The 21,145-nt window shown below is 42.9% G+C and overlaps 1 protein-coding gene across 3 annotated transcripts; it reads left to right on the forward strand.

The window, feature by feature from the left end:
- Positions 1–1,386: 1,386 nt before the first annotated feature.
- On the forward strand, positions 1,387–20,597 carry znf219 (zinc finger protein 219). 3 transcript variants are annotated; one of them, XM_046064133.1, is made up of 5 exons: positions 1,387–1,510; positions 10,371–10,455; positions 10,723–13,060; positions 13,238–13,396; positions 15,167–20,597. In XM_046064133.1, the coding sequence occupies exons 3-5, from the start codon at positions 10,726–10,728 to the stop codon at positions 16,369–16,371; spliced, it is 3,699 nt and encodes a 1,232-aa protein (XP_045920089.1). In that variant the 5' UTR covers positions 1,387–1,510; positions 10,371–10,455; positions 10,723–10,725; the 3' UTR covers positions 16,372–20,597. The 3 variants fall into 3 exon arrangements, with proteins under 3 accessions (XP_045920089.1, XP_045920091.1, XP_045920090.1); XM_046064135.1 differs by having other exon boundaries at positions 13,238–13,384; XM_046064134.1 differs by lacking the exons at positions 1,387–1,510; positions 10,371–10,455 and having other exon boundaries at positions 10,714–13,060.
- Positions 20,598–21,145: the final 548 nt, after the last annotated feature.

Raw genomic sequence — 21,145 nt, forward strand, 5'->3', positions numbered from 1 at the left:
AGCAGCAGGCAGACATTTTCAGCAAAAAGAAAAAGCTCTGATAAGCCCACCGTACACTACCTGCCCAGAACCAAAAGGCAGACAGACGAATTAGCAACCAGCTGGTAAAGAAAGTCAAATTTCTAACAGCTGAAGACTGAGATAGTTTTCTTATAAGCTGGCCAACTACAGAGCTAAAATAAGAGTTGTATTGGACTCAAATTCATCAGGTGGTCAGAGACATCATTTGCAAAAGGATGTTGCTCCATGTGTGCTGGATTTGTGAATATGCAAATAGTTAACAAACACATTAGCCATAACTTTTTAAGTAGATGGCGTCTGTCAATTTGTTTTGGATTTATTCTACTTTCAACTGGCCAAAACTCTATAAATATAGCTGTGTATAAATGTTCATGTTTAAGCACAGGGAGGCGCACCAAACCACACCCCATTAATAAGAGGACACATAAGATGACACAGTGGATATTTTATGCAAATTTTGTTGATGTGGGTACATGGGTTGGAGGGGATGTGCACCTGCGGCAATTAAACCATTGTCAACTGAAAAAAGCTGCCGTGTACAAAAGAGCGTGAGAAGCCATTATTTACATAGAACACAATATAACTACTATATTACTATGTTGTATAACTATTAATACTTTGCCTGGGCTGTCTATTTTCATGAAGTCAGATTTTGACTGCATGCATGCTTTTATTTCGTAAGGAGTATTTTTCCCAAAGCATACTGTACTTTTACTCTGCCTTTCCCACTGTTGCTATTTTTGCTGGTGGGGGACCCCCTGGAAACCTCCTCAGGGACTCCTGGTGGTCCCCGGACCTTATGTTGGGAACCCCTACATCCAAATATGTGCACTTAGTATCTTCCCATCCTGTAAGTGGCCATGTGCTTCCGGGGTGGCTCACCACAACATTTAGACTGCCCCTCGTTCATATCATCACTTTTAAAACACACTTCAATTGGTGTGAAACTTTTTCCCCCCTTCTTCTTCTTCTTCTTCTTCTTCTTCTTCTTCTTCTTCTTCTTCTTCTCCTTCCTCCACCAAAAAAAAAAAACGTCCCTCCAAACTGTCAGCTACCCGCCACCCCAGATGCCATATTTAGGATACAAATGTGAAGAGATGACAGCGTTGTAAAATGGTGCCCGTGCTGAGATTATAATTAACATTTCCAACCTACATCACTCTCCCTCCCACTTCTCCTCTGCTTCTCCCTATTCACCCACTCCTGTACAATAAATGGGAAAAAACGCAAGAAGAAAGCAGAGAAAGGGAGAAGGAAAAGAAAGGGAGATGGAGGAGGACAAGGAGGAGGAGAGAGTGAGAGAGAGAGAGAGAGAGAGAGAGAGAAAGGGAGAGAAGAGGGTGACCAAACGGAGGGAGGAGGGAGGGGGAAACGGCGTATGCTTGTATACAACCCTGATTTCCATTTTTTTCCCAACTCGTAATGTATTTAATTCAAGTGAAACGTAATCATGACGTGTCGTGTCATTAATCTCCTCGCCGCCTCTCCCGTAAGTACACTGAGTCTTTACTTTCAACATATACCCTATATCTTCATTTATCTAGTTTAATTTTGATCCACCACTATGTTTACATATACACTTTTATGCATGGTGGCGTGAAACACAGGTGATGAAACATCCAAAATTGTTTCATTTATTGCGACTGTTGTTGCCTTTTTTCCTCCACGAGCACCACACGGGATAATAGCCAATATAGTTGTTGTTGTGTGTTATTTGTCAGGCTACTCCGCTTTTTATTTGCAGTTTGGATTGTGTGCGTGTGTGTGCGTATGCGCGCGCGTGTGCTTGCTTGCGAGTGATCGGCATGAAGCATGTATGTATGGATATGTATGTAGGTTATGTAGGGTCTGTAACCGCGCGCTCCGGACCACTTTACGTGTGTGTCATGTATGTAAGCCGGTGTATGTGCGCGCGTGGCCGACATGCATGTAGCCTCCGATCCCTCCTATAGCCCGTGACATGACAAAAAAACCCCGGAGAAATGCACTGTTTCCCCACATAATTCAGAAAACACTCGGCGTAACGTTTTAAATAAGCCGATTCGGCAAGTCAACTCGAAATTAAACGCGACTTTAAAATGGTCGCAAGTGCACGAAAAGTCACTCGGGAGTGGTTAAAGATGTATTTTTTTAAATTCGCGTAACTTTAACCAAGTTGTGTTAGCTAGCAGTTATTTCTACCCACGCGAGAAAACCAGTTTTGAAACGAGGCAGCGCTATGACCCCTTCTCCTTTATCCCTTTTTAACCTCTCCGAAAAACGACGTTTGACCAAAAAAGTAGCTTTTACAAAAAGAGGCACAAGTTCTCGGTGCGTAACGGAGGATTTCGTTAAGCCGCAGACATATTGTCAAGGCGTAAAAGTGGATTTTTGCATGTTAGCAAGTTGATATACAAAGCGCAATTTGTGGGTAGATGCGATTAGCTTGACTAATTCTTTTGTTGGACACACATTAGGCATTGTGTAGTGCATTGTTTTCGAGATAAGCACTGCCACTTTCATCTGGGATGTGCGCAAAAACGCATCCAGAGTGTAATAGTGTTTTATAAAGGGTATACTTTCACCACCTTTTACTACGATGTTTACTACAAACGGTTTAGTTGTCCTAACATCACCTCCAGTGTCTTAACTACAAGCTCAGAAAGTAGCATAGCAAGTGTGGCATGCAACGCTGTAGCCGTGTGTGAGAGCAAAACGCGTGTTGCCAAATTGTAGCCTATTCTGTACAGAGAAGTTACCGGTTTTTCATCTGCGGTTGAAAAATGTGCGTTTTTGGACACGATGTCGCTTTTTTGGGGACTGATGTCGGTTTTGGGAGATTGGCAGAGGATTCAAGATGAAATCCATGATGGCACTTTTTTTCCTCCCGTCCTCTGCCTGCTCGCTCACTCGTCTTTTCCCCTCCCTTAATCTTTTGTATAGAAAATTTAAGAACAAAATGGAGCAGGGGAGAGAGCGATAGATAGGCTGACATGACACACACACGCCACCCCCGACTTCTAAAAACTACGTCCCACTGTTTATGATTTTTAATCGCATTTTTTGGAAGCGGGATTGTGCGCGGACACCATCTGCGGGCAGGGTTAATCTCGTTTTAGTGGGGGTGTTTATTAGTGCATTGTTTGTTGATGGTTATTTATTTCATTAATGTGCCTCTAATTGAGATGGCCGCGAGAGAGAAGAGGGGAAAGAGCGACTGAAAATGGTTGCACGTTATTGACGCACATCATAGGGGCGAGGAGGAAATTCCTCATGAGATAAGGCGCAGACGTGTCATCTGGGTTGACCAAAGACACTCCTGTCGGCTTTTCCATATCCAATGGAATATGTTTAGAGATCCTGAAATGCCCTATTTTTTTATCCACCCAAAATGTCACACTTTTGAGAGCATGTGCACAGTGGAAGTAGGTTGACATTGCTGGCTTGTCCTATAAATAGGGGGGTTATGGAGCGTCCTTAAACTCTACTTCATCTTATAATTTGGGGATTTTTATATTCTCTAAATCAAATAAACCTTAACTACACATCCTCTTAACAAATCCTCTTTTAGATGAAAGCATATATTGCCTTAAAAAAAAGAGTAAATCCTGAAAACTGTATACATTCTTGTTGCCCAATTGAGTGACTTTTTGTTATTAGTGATGTTAACAGAGGCTACTAAAATCTTATCACCGTCCAGCCTTTGCCAGAAACTAATGAGACATATCCACATAGTATTAAAACATAAAAAGAACCATATCTCTGTTGGAAAACTATCCCCCAACACCCCTACAGGTTGTCTACCTTTTGATACAAGATGAGGATTTCACACTGCAAGTACTCCCCAGGAACCTACTGTACTAATGAACATGAGACACTGGTCCTGTGTTAAAAGAGCGTCTAATGGTTTTGCTTCATTCAGACCCTTCTCTGCCTGTTGTGCTGAAGTAGTATCCTCCTCCTCCTCCTCTGCCACTATCAAAGCCGCCTCCTCCCCATCTTTGTACATACTGTACTGTACTTGTAGGGGCACATACACCCCATCCAGGTGGCTCTTGGGGAAGATATTGTATGTGACAGAGAAAGAGACAGAGAGAGAGAGAGAGTAAAAGGGAGAGGAGTGTAGCACCAATCAAGGCTTCTGATTGATATAATTGGGTCATTAGTGCGCTGCGGGAGAGGCACCTGCTTGCCCTCAGTTAGGGAGAATCTACTGCATTGTGACATTTTGAGACTGTTGAGAGTTCTGCTGGCTGCTCGGGATTAGTGTGTATTTAGAGCATTAGGGTCTTACTTAAATAGTACGCCACTTGTGCCACTTGTACTGAGTTCACTGGTTTCAAACTGATTTTCACCATAGAGGTGGACAGGTAGGTTCACTTTTCCTCTCCGTCCTGTGTGTTTGTGTGTGTGTGTATGTTTTGACTGACGAAAATCATAATTTTGGTAGCAAAGCAATCTAACTGGTCACAGCAGTGAGATCATAGCACCGGCAGGAAGAGCCTGGTGTGATTTAAAACAGCAGGTCAAGCAAAAGATAGAGCCACAGTGGTCCGATCATCAAGAGATGGTGAGCAGAAGAAGACTAAAGGTTAAAGATATTAAGGCATCAATGTCCTCCAATCACAGAGCTTGTTGGGTGGTTGGAGCAGGGTCTGAAACCCACACCTTTACTCTGTTGCTACATTCGACAATTTCTGTGACTTTCTGAAACTGACAATCTGATAAGTGTGCCCACTTCACGTAGCCGTTGGCCAGATCTGTGGAGGTGAGAAGTAAGGTAGTTTTGAACTTCCCTCAGGCCCTTTTTTTTCATTCTTTACATAACTGCTTTTGACACTTTTCATGTGTACAGCACTACAAATGCCTTCTAGGAAAGCCTGTCCAAAAGTGTGCATTAATATCCCCGTATTTAAAGGATCACTGCGTCTCGCCCCTGTACATGACGGCCGGCTTTTCAGCCCATGATATAGAACAACTATGAACACTTTTGCGATCCAACATGGTCAGACACCGCAAACTATCTCGATATGATTATACTCTCACCTTTAGGTTCAAATCCCTTGACAGAAGTTACTTTCCAGCCTCATATATAGGTACTGTCAAGGTGCCCTTGTGCAAGGTGCATCACCCCGAATTACATGAAGAGGTGTCGATTTAAGTATTGACATGTAAAAGTGTAATTCAGAGTGCATGAAGCAAGGTGTTTGCTTAGCAAATTTCCCCAGGGTAAATAAAGTATCAACCTATGTTAACAGTTTTTATTTTCTTTCTATAGGGGCTCCAATGTCTGATTTAAGTGATATACATATTCCACAAGGAGGTCACAGTGTAGGGTCAGCATCCCTGGCGATTGTGGGTAGTCGGCATTTTGCTCAAGGGAGGGGGTGGTTGTTGCTGAAGAAAGGGTTTGAAATTAGGTTTGATCCAAGTTGGATCGGAATGTTCATAATTTGATTGACAGGTTTCAGTGCACATTTAGACTTTTTATTAGAAGATAAAGAATCATGTAGGCATTTGTTTCACCTGTGGGATGCATGATTGCCACATCCCTTCGCTTCTTTTCTCTCAGCCCTTGCAGGTGATCATCAATGTGCACAGAAAAGCCTTTTAGGAAGAACACATCCAGTGATTTGCTTATGACATTTGCATGCTCATAACCCATTCTTCTTTTAGAGGCCTCAGTCTTTTAATGCCGAATCAGACGAGTCAGTCAGCGCTTCCACTCATTGGTTTAGACGCAGCACGGCCTGTATGACTTGGAGCGAGAGCCTCGTTTTCTGCCGAGATGCTGTGATGTTTCCACTGCTCAGATTCACTCGCTCAGATCTGGCACCGCCGCGTTGCTCCCACTTTCGGCGCTCCGCAAGTGTCGGCTCGTGTTCTCTGCTGGAGGAGGAATTCATTCAGCAAGAGCAGGAGCAACAGCTTGAGAGGAGATGGAGAGTGGAGAGAGAGAGAGGAGAAGAATTTAAGTGGCAAGGTTAGGAAGAACAGGAGCAAGTGAAAGTGGCACATAAAAGGGTTTTCTTTCACTTTTTCACTAAATGTTGCTGGTGGCCTCCCAGGAGCTATCAAAAGATAGATCAGATTGAGAGTCTAGGGGTGAAATGTATAATTTTTGCGTCATTGGTTTTAACTGTTTCTTCATCTGGCTCACAAAATATCTATCAAAAAGGTCAGCCTCATGTCAGTTTATTGCCCGAACGCTTTTCCTCCAACGGCACCATGAAAGCCTGTAGTTTTGTTTTTGAGGGAGGTGTAAGCCTTTTGATGGCACTTTTTGCTTCCATTCTTAAACCAAAATGACACACGAAAGTTAGTATTTTCTGTTCAAGGAGTCCGCTACTCTCATTTTTACAGTGGTGGAGGCACGGTGGACTTTTGTGCTTATCACTATCAGCTGAAGATGAGGGGAAGGGAGAGCGCGAGCCAGACAAAGTTGGAGCGAAACAAGGAGTGAAGCAGGGGGTTCAGGGAAAGGTGAAGTAAAGGAAATGAATACTGTCTGTGGGGAAGTTCGCCACGTGACCATGCGATAAAAACCACAGGGCTAAATAATACTGTACCGCGCAGAGAGCGGACCCCCCCCCCCCCCATCCTCTCTTTCATACACATTTTTTGCGGTCAGTCTCTCATACACCCACTTATCCCCAAAGGACACCTCACCTCGTGCACACTTCATCACATGGGAGTTCAAGTAATAGAGCTGGAAGAAAGATATACACTTGTGAGGATTCACTGAAGTACACACAAAGCCATACACAGCCCACAGACACACATTTTGCTTTAAGCCCTAAGGTCCAAGCCTGAGACCTTGGAGATGTCTGCCTATTTTTAGGTACATGAAGGAGGATGTGTGCAACACACACACACATACAGGCACAGACAAAAACATATAGGTAGCACATGCTTTTCACTCTTGAGTGTCCCGATAGGCCAGGGGTTCCCAACCTAGAAGAAATTCAACAGGTCGTGAGATGACTGAGGAGCATGCAAGGAGTAAGAAACATATTTATGCCACTGAAATTGATGCTTATTTTTTCCATCTCTTCTCAAAAAGTTTTTCTTTTGAAACTGCAGGCAACTCCATAGTGTCCAGCCCATAACACACATTTAGACTCATATCATTAACATAAAGCTGAGCAGATATAGCACTTCCTGCCCACACACACACACGCACTATTGCAAACACAAAGTGAATAACTTTCACACCATCACATTTACAATTATGGTGTGTAGCGTGCTGGCATGTACCAACCTGAACTAACTGCCTTCACAGTAAAACTGTACCACTCAGTGGATATTTAAACAATGACATCAAACCCCCCCAAAAATAAACTTGTCTGAACATATTGTGCTCCTACTCCCTTGGCAACTATTTATCATGGATGTGATGTATGACTCAGCAACCCCCCCTTCCGCTACACACACCTTGTGACATAAGTAGCACTGGGTAGCTATTTTCGGGTGACTAAAAAACGAAAGTTGGCATTTTGACCTCTGTCATAAAAACTAATTTCCAATCAAGGTAATTCCATACTTCAAGTCAGCTATCTCAGTGCCTGCAAAGTTACACTGCAATTACTGTAATGGCAACATCATGGCAATACTTAACACAACAACGATATGCTTTAAGCTGTCATTACTGTGTGAATTGCAGTGCTGGTACACTGCTGCATGTTCACTGCAAATTTCAGTGTCAGCGTAAATGCAAGGGGGAAAAAGCACTGAAAGAGCAGGGAAATCCAGTTTAATAAATGTTTTTTTTCTCCATCTCACGTTAAGACAGACTGTATGATTTAGATGGATCACATTTGCAACTGACATTAAAAATGCATTTCCTTTATGTGTCTTTTTAAAATCAGATCTGTCCTTCTCTATGCTACCACATGCGGGCCACTTACTCATACAGTATTCGCATCCTTCAAAACTGATAGTTAACACCTTGTTGAGCACCCGTATGATCCATTTGTGTGCAATTTCGGTGTGCAATTACATAAGAAAGTACCTAAATTTGCAGATTGGGAAGGAATTGCATTTGTTGATAATGCGTATAGACATGACAGAGGTGGTTTAGGTGGCTGGTTCTTCACTTCTTTTCTTGGTTCATTTACACCCGCTTTTTATGTGCTGCACCACCTAATTTCAATCTGATTTCTGTCCCTCAGTCGCCCCAACCCCCTTCCCTGCATCCTTTGCTGCACCCTATCTCCTTCTCTCCATCTATCCAAATTGTCTTTATTGGCATGACAGGGCCGGTGGTTGGCGACAGCCACCGTCACGGTAGAACAATGCATTGTGATGGTGATATTCATATGATAATGCCATCAGACATAACACTGCTGCAGATACATTTAGATAGCCAGTTTTCCCCCCTTTCTGTATCTCTCTCTGTTTGTCTGGATGCATATGTCTGTGTGTTGACTTTTCAAATTATTTTTAAATCTGTTGTTCTCTCTTCATGTAATGCCCCAGCCTGCCACTCCACCACTCTGATTTCTCTCCTATTCTCTGTTCCAACACGTCTGTCTCTTTACCCTATTTTTCTTTTCCCCTTCAACACCGTGCTGGCAATCACATTAAATCATTTTCATTCACATGGCTTCTGACAATGTTTTTTTTTTATGCTGCCCAGTTTGTAACTGCACTGTATGTTTCTCTCTCTCTTTCTTTCCCTCTGTCTGCCTCCTTTCTCATTTTTGCTTTTCGCCATGTTGGCAGGGCCCAATCTACCAGCTGATATCAGCATTCCCTGGCACTCTGCCAACTGGCAACACTGCAGGAGAGAAAGAAAGAGAGAGGGAGAGAATGAAAGAAAATTAGTGAATAATAGACGGAGGGAGGGAGCGAGAGAATGAGAGGGGGATGGGAGGAGTATGAATCAGGGAAAGAAAGAGAGACAGAAGGGAAAGGAAGACGGAGGGAAAGAACAATAATGGTGGATTAAGAAAGGACTCTGTGTGTGTGTGTGTGTGTGTGTGTGTGTGTGTGTGTGTGTGTGTCTGTCGTTGTTTGACTGTGTGTGTTTATGTGATTGATATGGTGTGATATCCCTGTGAGTCATAGCTGAGCTAAAATGTCAACTGGCTACATGAGAATCTCTTTGTCATCCACGCTCAGTGATACACACACATACATACACACACAAACGCATACACAAATCCAACAGATCATATAAACACATATGTGACCATACCGCCGCATGAACACAAATATGGGTGACACACCTGCGAACACAGATGTTCCATTGTTTTGCCACAATGATTGATGACCTTTTGTTTTGTTGTGGGCGCCTCTGCTTCTTCTCAACTCCACCAAATGATGGACAAAAACAGCCGATGTGCATAAATCCAGTCTAACTTATGCAAACTGCTGTGCCCTAAGAATATTTAGGTGTGTGAGCATGCTTGCCAAATTGCTTGTGTGTTCAATATGCCGTATATCACCCTTTACATTTTAGCTGACTTTGTTATCTGGGGCGATGGTTGCAGTACAGTCAACACAACAGTAGAATAAGCTTAGATTTGTCCATTACTTAAACAAGTAACCATGACTAAGCAGTGAATGTGTCAATCCACCACACCCAGGCAGTAGATTTAACAAATATTGCATGCATACTATACGCGAGTGTGTGTGGTTGTGTGCATGTCTATATACAGTCCTGATTTAAGCAAAAAGCTGCTACTGTATGAGTGTACAGGAAGGGTGTGTGGGGAAGTCAAAACATTGCGCGCCCATCCTGTTTGGGACAGTCCATGTCCTGTGGTGGTGCCCTTAACTCCTAAACACACACTGACACACACAGAGACAGTGCACCGGTGCACATTCACACTCCGGCTAATCATCCCATATGTGCTAACAGTATGCTGGAGTGCATTGTGAACACATGCAGGAGGCAGAACAGGTGCACACCTGTTACACATTCAAGCGCACACATACACCTACGCAGACTGAAGAGTAAATGAAGATCAAATAAAGATTTGCTTTGTACTAAACATTTACATGCATTAAACCACATTCAAAACAGTGTTGTAATTAGTATGCATTTGATTCTCTGCTATTAGCATTTATGATGGAAAACATTCAAAGAGTCTCAGTGCAAATCCGTTATCATCCTGTTCCACAAAAATCTGCTACCTGCAGATCATCGCTCAGTATTTCAAAAGCATGTATGCCCACATTGACACTGATATTGCTAATTTATCTAAAGTCTTTAGTTAGATAATATCTTCAATAATGTGCCTCAATTTGTCTTTTTGAACTGCCAACAACTTAATTTCAAGTGCAATAATTATTGCAAATAACTGTGAAAAGAAAAGTGAAGTTTCTCATTCATCATCAGGGTTGTTGTTGTTTTTTGTCCCTAGAAAATTAAAGGAGGAGGCTGCCACAGAAGTGTGTCCATCGTCAGCCGAGACACTAAAGAATGGCATAACATCACACACACTGCTGGTAATTCTCTGTTCTCATACACACTCACACATACACATTTATTCACGCATATAGGAATATAAACCTGTTAGGCAAACTAATATTTATAAAATTTGAATGGAAATTTTCTATACTATTTTCAAGATCTTGTCAAGGTCATGTTACAGTTGAAGATAATTATGCACAACATGGAAATGTAAACTTTTGGTTTTTAAAGTTGTTACTCTTGAGCCATGAGTCCCACTCACTATCTGCCTCTCTCCGTTTCTCTGTGCTTTGTACTGATAGAGGATGGATTCTCCGCCAGAGTGTGTGTTGTCTCTTTCTTGTGAGCAGCCCCAGTCTCCCCAAACACTGCCATCCCTCGACCATAGCCCCCAGGCCTCCTCTCCTCATACCCTGCTCTCTCTGCCTGACAGCCCTGTTGTCCTGCCCATTCACAGCCCTGAACCTTCCCCCCAGAGCCTGGAGTCCACACCTTATTTCCCCCTCTCTCCCTTCCCCCTCCACGAGGACAACAACGATCACCACGATGTTGATGAAGAAGACAATGAGGAGGAGCTGGATGGAGGTCCTCCATCTCCAACCCCGGCAGTGGCTCTGTTCCCAGGAGGAGGGGGACAAGAAGCTGGGTGTAGCCCTTGTTTGGATTCCTCTCCACCGGCTACACCATCAGCACCATTCCTTGGATTTGGAGCCCTGGAGCTAGCCCTTTCATCAGGGCAGAGTGGAAACTGCAATGACGAGCTAGACCTCCAGCTGTTCCAGAAGGATACTGTTACCAGGGCGATACCTGGAGTGGGAGGGGCCTCGTCAGGACCTGCGCTCAGGTTTCCCTGTCACGTATGCGGGAAGAGATTCCGATTCCAAAGCATTTTGTCTCTTCATGCACGAGCTCACAGTCTGGACCGAGACCGCCGAGCTTCAGCCCTATACCGTACTGGACTCCCCTCAGCTCCCCTAAAGCAGCACCTCAAAATCCAACAGAACCACAAAGACTTAATCCAGAATCACAGAAGTCACCCAAAACAGCGTTTACTGCCAGCGACTCTCATCCAGCATCTCACAGAAGAAGAGGATGTTGATGGTGAGGTCAAAGGTCTAGATGACGGCCTACAGACAGACCAGAACCCAAACTTTTTACTGGATGACAGCACACCCTTGACGCCTCCACTTACAGAGGACCCTGTTTCTGTAACCTCTCCCTTTTCTTCTGCCATTGTGGAGGGTGCGTCTACTCCCATAGCGCCCACGTTTCGCTGCCATGCCTGCAAAGGAAAATTCCGCACGGCTTCAGAGTTGGCGCGCCATGTCCGTATTCTCCATAACCCGTATAAATGCACTCTTTGTCCTTTCTCTGCCAGCCAAGAAGAGAGCCTGGCTTCTCACTTGCAGGAGTGCCACCCTTCCCCTGAGGTACCTGCTCTGCCACCGGTCTTCAATTCCAGGCCAGTCATTGCAACCCCTGACACTCCGGTGCCCACCCCGACCCATACTCCAGCCCCAACCTCATGTACCCCACAGGTGGCATCAGCCGCTACAGTCAGTCCATCCTCCTCACTGCCAGCATTTCGCTGTGATATTTGTGGACAGCGGTTTACCCAGTCTTGGTTTTTGAAGGGACACATGCGAAAGCACAAGGACTCGTTGGACCATAAATGCCAGGTATGCGGCCGTGGCTTCAAAGAGCCTTGGTTCCTCAAAAACCACATGAAAGTACATCTCAACAAGCTTGGGTTGAAGGCTGGGCTGGGAGCCCTTGGAGGGCCAGGAGTTGCTGAGCAGCAGGCCAAAGGTTCTGTTAGTAATCAGTCTCTAAACGCCCTCTACTCAAGCCTCCTTCTGGCCCAGCGAGGAGGTGGCAGAGGTGGACAAGGAAGATCAGAGAGAGAAACTGGAGCCAGAATTGGGATGGGCTCAAGCAAATCAGCCATCTTGGGCTACCTGGGGTTGCCCAGTGATGGCAGTGGGGCCAGCTGCATGGAGAGACTTCAAGCAGTGGCTCAGGTGGCAGAGATGGGAAACGGTGGTGGTGGCGGCATTGGCGGCTCAGGAGGAGGGGGAGCAACTAGAAGAGGGGGCACAGGTGAAACTACAGCATCAGTTTCAGAAGGAGGGGACCAGGCAACTTGGTGGCAGCTGGTGGCTCGCAGCCTGGCAGTAGCTCAGCAGCAGCAGCAGCAGCAGCAGCAGAGACCCCTCCAGCGAGGCCAACAGCAAGGCCAGCGAGGCCCAGGTCGGAGCTCGGTGATCACGGACGCCGATCAAGTCAGAGCCTACCTTGGAGGCCTGGATCCAAGAGAAGAGTCTGGTGGAGCAGGAGGGCCATGGGAATGCCCGGACTGTGGAAAGCTATTCCGCAGCCTACAGCAGGTGGTGGTTCATGCTCGTGTTCACACTCAGAGGCCCCAGAAAGGAGGTGGGGGTGAAGAGGAGGGCAGTTGTAGTAGTAGAAGAGCGGGGCTTGGAAGGGGAGACAGTGGTGAAGTGAGACAGGAATCTCAGCTACACAGCGGTGGATCCCAACAAACGGGAGAAGTGAGACAGGAATCAAAACTGCACAGTGGTGGTTCACAACAAGCAGGAGCAGCTACAGGGTTTCATTCTGTCATCTCAAGCTTTAAAGGTACAATCACCTCCGCTATTTTCTGTTTTATGCTTTGGGTTGTTTTTGTTTGCTCACATGTTATGGTGTTATTATCAATATTTTCATGATACTTTTCTGGTGTAAATAGAAGATCTTGGGGGGCCCTTCACACCAGCTGTTATCTTTACATTTTTCTACCTTTTTCTCCACTTGCAGGCGAAAATGGCTTGACAGCAGTATCCTCCATACCTCCAGTTCCCACCAGGGAGCGAGTGCGTGGTAGAGGGATAAAAGACTGCCCCTACTGTGGTAAAGCCTTCCGTTCTTCACACCATCTCAAAGTGCACCTGAGAGTTCACACAGGTGAGAACTGCTGTGAGTTTAACAAACTACATTTACTTTTTTTAACCTTTATAAATCCCTGGAAAGGTTTCATTGAGCATCCTCACTTTAATAGCACTACCTTTTGTCTTTTTTTACATATTTACCCCAGAGATCTGGCCAGTGCTAATCATAGCCCTCTACTGCAGGCAATTGAGCAGCTCCAGTGGAGCAACTCCTGGTTAAGTGCCTTGCTCGAGGGTATATTAAGAGTAGTTTTTGAGGAAAGATCAAGCCACTCCAGGGATTAAAATCACAGTAAAAAGCTCACTTCTCTCACTAGCCTGTAAAGAAGAAAGGTACAAAAACAATTTTATTTTTTCCCTGTAATTATAGTAGCACTCTTTTTTCTCTAAGTTTATTTGCCCAACTCTAAATTGTGCAAACTGAAAATGGTTTGGCATAGGGTTATTTTTGATAATGTATAATGATTCTTATGTAAACATCACAGCAAGAAGTATATGCTCACAGATTTCTCCACAATAACATTGTTTCCTTTTTAATCTTTCTGAGATTCACATTCATTGACCTTGTCATTGAAGCAAGCCAATCTGTAATTGTTTTCCTTAAATTTACCTCAAATAATTTCTCTGTATAGCACAGACACAGCAAACTCCTGCAGACACTTTCACAACAAGACTCTAACCGGCATTTCCAGGACTTAAAAAAATAACAAAATTTTTTAAAACCCATAATAACTTTCTGGTGACAAGTGAGTAGGACTTTAATGAAAATTGGGAACTCTCACGGCACTCACTCACACCCCATATGATCCATATTCATAACCAGCATGAGTCATTGCCATTTTTTATTATTTGCCTTTGTTTAATGTGTTTGATGAAAATTAAGAAGCCTCTTCTTTCTGAGATGCCACCAATCTCCAGCAACTGGTAACTGGAGCACATCCAAGTCTTTCCAGCAAGACGGTGCCCAGAATGCATTCAATGAAATCTATTTAGTAGTGCCATTATAAATGCTCATTTATGGCTGACAGGTCCTATCACATCACAGCTATATTATTCATGTTATTGTACAACTTCTTTTCTCATGCACTATTGCCTCTCTGTGCCATCAAGTGATTACCACTGGTCAGTAAATTAAGTGAAGGCATCCAATTATAATAATATTCTCTTGATATTACAGTTGTCTTGAGACTATTGCCCCTTGAGACTTTCGTCCCATTATTATTTTTTGATTCAGCCACAAAATCAAATTGTTCACACCTTTGCATGTACTTCTGCATTCATCAATAGATCTGCGTTCTTACAGCTGTGTTCTGTTTTATTTTTGTTCTTGTGAATAAGATAATTTACACTTTACATATGTAATACATTTCCTGCTGTTGAAATGCCTCCAGCATGATGCCCTCACCTCTTTATCTTTCCCCACAGTGTAATTTTAATCAGTGATGGAATACTGCCATCTCCCTTTAAAATGTGTAACTACATCTCCCATTCACCACTATTTTAAGGAGCACACCAGTTCCAATTTTTAATAAATGCAAATGTGGAAGTGTTTCAGATTTTTTAAAAGTAATTTTCTGACTTTGCAGGCAGCCATTGTCTTCTATTCTTTTCTATTCACCAAAGTATGGTATAAAACTTAATCAGCAGGGTCTTGAAACTTGCCTGTAATGTGTAATCCATCACACGCAAGGTTAAGATTGTTTTGTTTTTTAGCAATGTAAAATATTGTTAGTTGCTACTTGTTGAAACTCCAATACTATGTTCCCCCATCTTATTTTGTTAATCTTATTTTCCCTAGGTGAGAGACCCTACAAATGCCCCCACTGTGACTATGCAGGTACCCAGTCGGGCTCACTGAAATACCACCTCCAGCGTCACCACAGGGAGCAACGCAATGCCTTAGCAGCCACCTCCAATTCCTCCTCCACTGGTCTCACCTCCACTATCAACAGTCTGACCTCTGGAACCTCTGGGCTGGCCAAGCAGCGCCGATCCCAGCTGAACCATTGCCCGGTTAACCGAGGCTCAACTGACACAGCCACCTCTCGTCCCAGCCAGCAGTCCTGGCTCCTGGGGCTTCCAGACCAGCAGGAGCATCGGAAGGCTTTGGCAGCTCTAAGGGATGTCGACTTGGAGACGCAATACAGGTATCTGTCTGGGGTGATGGGGGCCCTTTACCAAGGTGGAATGGAAGGAGGCTGGATCAGGGAGTCTCCCCCACCAAAGGCCCCTAAAGTGTCCCGTCGTAAACCCCTTACTACTAGCCGAATGGTTCAGCAGTCGAGTGACAAGGAAGTGCCTGCACCTTCAACTCAAGAGGGTGGGTTTGAACCCCTGGATCTTTCCCGTCGCCCCTCACCTGGCCTTGGAGGGATGGAGGAGGATGGAGGCATGGCTGTAGGGGAAGGAGGAGGTATCGGTGGTGGGGATGGCGGAGGGGATAGTTCAACAGGGGTGAAACTCAGCCAGTGTTTGTTCTGCCCTTTCCGTACATCCTCAGGAGAGCTGATGGCCATGCATCTCCAGGTCAACCACACCAGTAAGTCCAGGCGCAAAAGAGGCCCTTCAACTACTTTGGATGATGATGGAATTCCAAAGGCCACCAAGCCCAGGAAGGATAACACTGACCTCGACCCTCTGACAATATGGAGGCATGTGAACGAGGCAGAGTCCCAGGCACCACTGGGGGAATGGTCCTCAACTCAGGCCAAGACTCTGAACGGGCTCTCTGTGGATACTGCAGAACAACTGGATGACATTCTCAACCACCCAGACTCCAACATGGCCTCGGCATCCAAAAATGTAAGAGACGGTCTGGCACTCAAGGGGAAGATGGAGGGGGATGAGGAAGAGCAAGAGCAAGAGGAGGAATTGGAAGAGAATTTGGAGAACAGCAGTCTGGAGGATTCGGAGGACCAGGATCAGAGGATGTCCCTCACTCTTTCACCGGCCCTGAGCGCCAACCACATGGTGGGAGAGGAGGAAAGATTCTTCACAGATTAAAATAATTTTGGATGACACCATTTAAATTGGAACAGTTGGGTCCAATGTTTTTAAGTACAGTTGACACAGAATTGAAGAAGGGGCGGGTAGCTTTGCAGAGAGAAAAGGAGATTAAGGTCAAATAAATATTTGCGCTACGTTATACTTTCATTTCTGGACAGAGGATTCTTGACTCCTGATGTTTTGAGGATGGAAAGAAAAATCACTGCTGTTATGTTTCCTCCGACATTATTCGTCTGCTTCAGTTCTGACAGTGTGGTCATCCATGAAATAAACTTCCTGTACAAAAGAGCAAAGATGCATCTTTTCAGGATTGTAGGCCACTTTTTTATTTTTTTCCCCTAAGCTTCCCTCCAAGATGGATGATTTTTATAAGATGACCTCCTATTTCATAAATGAAAGAAACGTATACTGTAAATGATTCCACATGCAATTATTTCACACTAGTAATGGACTGAATATCCCAGACTACTATACTGACCAAGTTCAAGCCAGCTGTGAAGATGTGCTTTCCTGACTGACCACTGAATAGTTTGAAACTTCAAACTTTAAGTTCCACCTCAGCCGACACAGATAGGGAGGAAAGTTTAATCGAGAAGTGTTTCAAGCTGTGAACCTCAGCTAAGCTATTTGGTATTAATTTAAGGCATGAGATAACTTGCAGGCCACGTGCTTTTCCTCAACTATATATCACTGCCTTGTTTGTCTGAAAAGTGTTTCTAGATGATTGTCCTAAAGAAAAACTGAAAGAAAAGTTTGTAACTTTTTATTTTATTTTTCAGTTAGTGCCTGTTTGTGTATGTTGTCAAGAGAGTCTCTGTTATTCCTTCACATCGAGGCTCTGTTAGGTCATTAATTTTACCTGAATATACAGTCTAAAACATTTTAAGTACAGTATATTTGTTAAAAGTGGTTCTAGGGTGTTGTGAATAGTTAAAGTTGTACAAGAAATCGCAGCGTGATGTCCTTGACACAGACGGCAGCCGTTTGTTGCTCAGCTTATAAAGAAAAGAAAAAAAAGCAGTTGATATAAATAATGTATAATGTGATAAAAGAGGTCAAAGGCTGAGTGATAAAAAAAGGGGCCACAATTCAATATTCAGTGTTTACAATGCTGCCGAATGCGGGTTGGGTTGCCAAGACAATGTAGATGCGTGGAAGAGAACAAAACACAGAGCGGCAGTCTGTTTGAGGGCTGTAGGGACATCGCTCGAGCCCACGAACACAATCAACTGACACACCCTTTTTAAGGAGACAGAGACTTAGCAACTGTGTCAAAAATGGAACAATTTCATTTTTTCAAGGTAGAGAACGCAAAAGAAAGCAGTATCCCTGCCAAACAGGACTAAATCTGAGAAACAAACTGTACTCTCGGGGTATGGCGTCTTCTAGATGAGTAGATTCCCTCTCTTCTTCTTTTTTTACAAGAAAAGAAAAGACAATGGTAGGAGTAATTATTAAAACACTAACAAATGCATAGACATCCCAGTAGAATATGTGTAGCTTTTGTAAAGACAAGACAAAAAAGCAGACTTTTGTTTATTTTAATTTCAAGATGCTTACAGAAAAAGGTTATCACTATAGGTAATATTGATTATAATGTTTGTGAGCTAAGACTAGTTGGAATGTCTATACAGAGCACTGTGCAAGGTTTGAGTTCCCAAAGTAGTTGTTTTCATTTTGACTTTATCAATAGACCAAACGTTTTTCAATGGAAGTTGTCACTTTCTGTTGTTGTTTTAAATGTGTAAAGCTGTGGTTTCAATAGATTAACCCCATCGATTAGCGAAATCGGTCAATCAGTTGACCAGTGTATCAAATACCCAACCATTGAACTGGTTGTTAAAGAAAGTTCAAATTCAAAGTACATATTTTTTGTGTAAACAACAACAACACCGATTGCTATTCATTGAAAACAATCTCTTATCCTGAATTATTGTGTTTAGAAGGTAGATTTAGGAAAAACAATATGATTGTGACAGAGTAATATCCCCTTACACTGGTTAACAACCACTATTTATCTACTTAGACTTCTTTTTGATGGGGTATTCTATGGTCGCAACCACACAATAATGTGCATTAATGTGTTTAAGTTCTTTTTTTTAGAGCACCTTATGAGTTTTGTAGTGAAAGTCCCTTAGTGGTGTCTCCTTAACAACTACTGTCAATGCCATCGTGCCTTCTGTTTCAAGCACTTCCTGGTGTATTTTGTAAAACTCACCAAAAGCACTTAGCCTATATCTACACACTCTCTCTCTTCCCCTCTGTCTCTGTCCTTCCACTTCCCTCCTTTCTCCTGTTTTATTTTCCTCTGCTCCTTCATCACCTCAGCCCATTTCATTTCCCTAATCCTTTTCCCTTGTCTTTACCTCTTGACCTCTCCCTCCTGGGAGAAGCTGTCTTCACACCAGATTTCTCTCCTACTATTCAGCCTTAAACAAGGTCACTAGGCCACATTACAATCGAGCATGGCTAGAATGGACTATCTAACCTTTAGACAAGTAAAAATCATTATACATTAGTGGTAGGTTTAGACTACATTTGGTCTTAATACTAACCCTTGGTAAACCAAAGCCCAAGTCTAATGAATATTATATTTAATCTCATACGGTGCCAAAACATGTCGGGGGTGACACTAAAACACGTATCACCTTGAGAACCTGAGAAAACAAAATAATTCACCTGTCTTCTCTCTTTCCCTCTCTCTTTTCTCATGGTGTCTTTTATAAACCCCTCTTCCTCCTTTTCTCTCTCTCATGCTTGCTCTTCCTCCACGCCCCTCTCTCGTCCGTAAACTGTCTATCTCTAGCACCACTTGAAGGTGACGTGTACTATCTGGTATTGAGGCCTTTATTAGATTTTTATTTCAGTTTGTGTGGTGTTTGTTCAATGCCGTTGAGATGGAAAAATGCTCTTCTTATAATGATAATTATTATTGTTTTGGCATTATGTTTAAAAAAGCAACAAAAAAACAAGAGAAATGTGTTGTTGAATGTTGTACAGATAGCACTAGAGATGTTGTGTTTTTTAAAGAGAGCACAAACCTGAGTGATGGTCCCTTCTACTCCTCCCAGCGGCAGATGGGAATAAAACAGCCTGCCAATCAGTCTAGATGTCTAATGATAGAAATTTTCTCTGTGATGACAGATTTTCAAAATAAACCCCTTTGTATAAGTAGCGTACTTCTCTGGAGATTTGAATGTAAAAAGGCAGCCTTTGACTCAAACTCCATCCCCAAATTTCTTGCACAAAAAAAAAAACCTCTCTGAAAGACTAAAGCAGCACATGAGCCAATATTTTTACTCCTTTGAAGGTATATTTTGATATACCTGAGAAACTGAATGATTTTGCCTACTTACTAAGAATTAGACAAACACATGGGTGCCTTTTTATATGTCCATTAACAGTCTGAAAGTATGTTTAGGAGCAAGTTAAGCCCATTTTAGCTCATTTATGTACATGGGATCAGTAGAAGCTTAACTGAAATCCGAAATACACCTTTACATGTATCCAAAGATGGACAGTTGGCTATCATCTAATACATGAAAATGTATTTATAGAGTTGCTGATTTCGCTTTAATGACGTGAGATTACATCAAACATCTGTTTATGTGTGCCACAGTGGAGGAATATGAAACTTTTGTTTTTGATTCCTACTGTACTGCTCCTATTTAGACATCCATTGACATCCATTAATTGAGTAAAGTAAGCGTGAGCTCACTATTCAAACTACCTTCAAAGTTCACAAAATACATGCTAAAGCATCATTGAGTTCATCTGACTCTGAATTAAGTTGATAAAATGGCAAAATTCTCTACAAACCAAACTTTTACATTACTATTTACATTTCCACGTGTTTTCAACTGAATACAATGTGGCTCCCTTGGGATTTTTCAAACGTATGTGAGAATTGCACCTTATTGTCTCCTGATTGTGAATCAGATAATTTCACCAAAAGGATAACACTATAACTTAGTGGGTATCGTACGGGCTGAACATACGTAGACAGTATCTATAGGTATGATCGTTTTGAAGGTGTGTTTTTTAATGAAATGACAAATCTTTGCGAGGTGAGGGGGCCATGCTGGGTTTGGGCTCTTGTGTAGTTTACTGCCATTGCAGTGAGGGAAAACTGATCTAACATAGTAGTGACTAATATGACTTTGTGGACAGATAAAAAAATAAAAATAAAATGCATTAGAAATAAATAAACATAAACAAAATAACCCTGTCTCTCTTTTTCATGTATTTGTACACCAGATACCATTTCTCTTTTAGGTTTTAAATACTCATAACTTCAGGTGGCAAACAAACCATATGATTACATAAATCCCCCGGACAGTCATCTACCCTAAATATTTATATATGTCAAGACAAAAAACATGTACAATGTCTTGTGGCTTTATGTAGAATTGTAGGAATTAAGAGACATTCCCACTTCTCCAAATTCATTTGTTTCCTTTGTTTCCAGACAGGTTATAGAAATACATAGTTTTAAAGGTTGTAGAAATCGTGAACAACTCAATTTAAGAATTACTGTAATAAGGAGAGAGCATTGTCTGGACATTAAGGGTTGCGTAAGACATTTAGCAATTTAAGCTTATTAATCACCATTTCATTAGTATTCTAGAGCAGTGGTCCCCAACCTTTTTTGGCTTGTTTGTGGCTGCTTGAAAAAAGCAATGTGATGAGTGATTTCCTTGCTATGGAACCCAGTCAAAGTTGGGAGCCACTGTTCTACAGTATGAAACAGTTTGGGGACTGACTCAGAAGG

Source organism: Micropterus dolomieu, linkage group LG12 (genome assembly GCF_021292245.1).
Source record: "Micropterus dolomieu isolate WLL.071019.BEF.003 ecotype Adirondacks linkage group LG12, ASM2129224v1, whole genome shotgun sequence".
Taxonomy (NCBI): Eukaryota; Metazoa; Chordata; class Actinopteri; order Centrarchiformes; family Centrarchidae; genus Micropterus; species Micropterus dolomieu.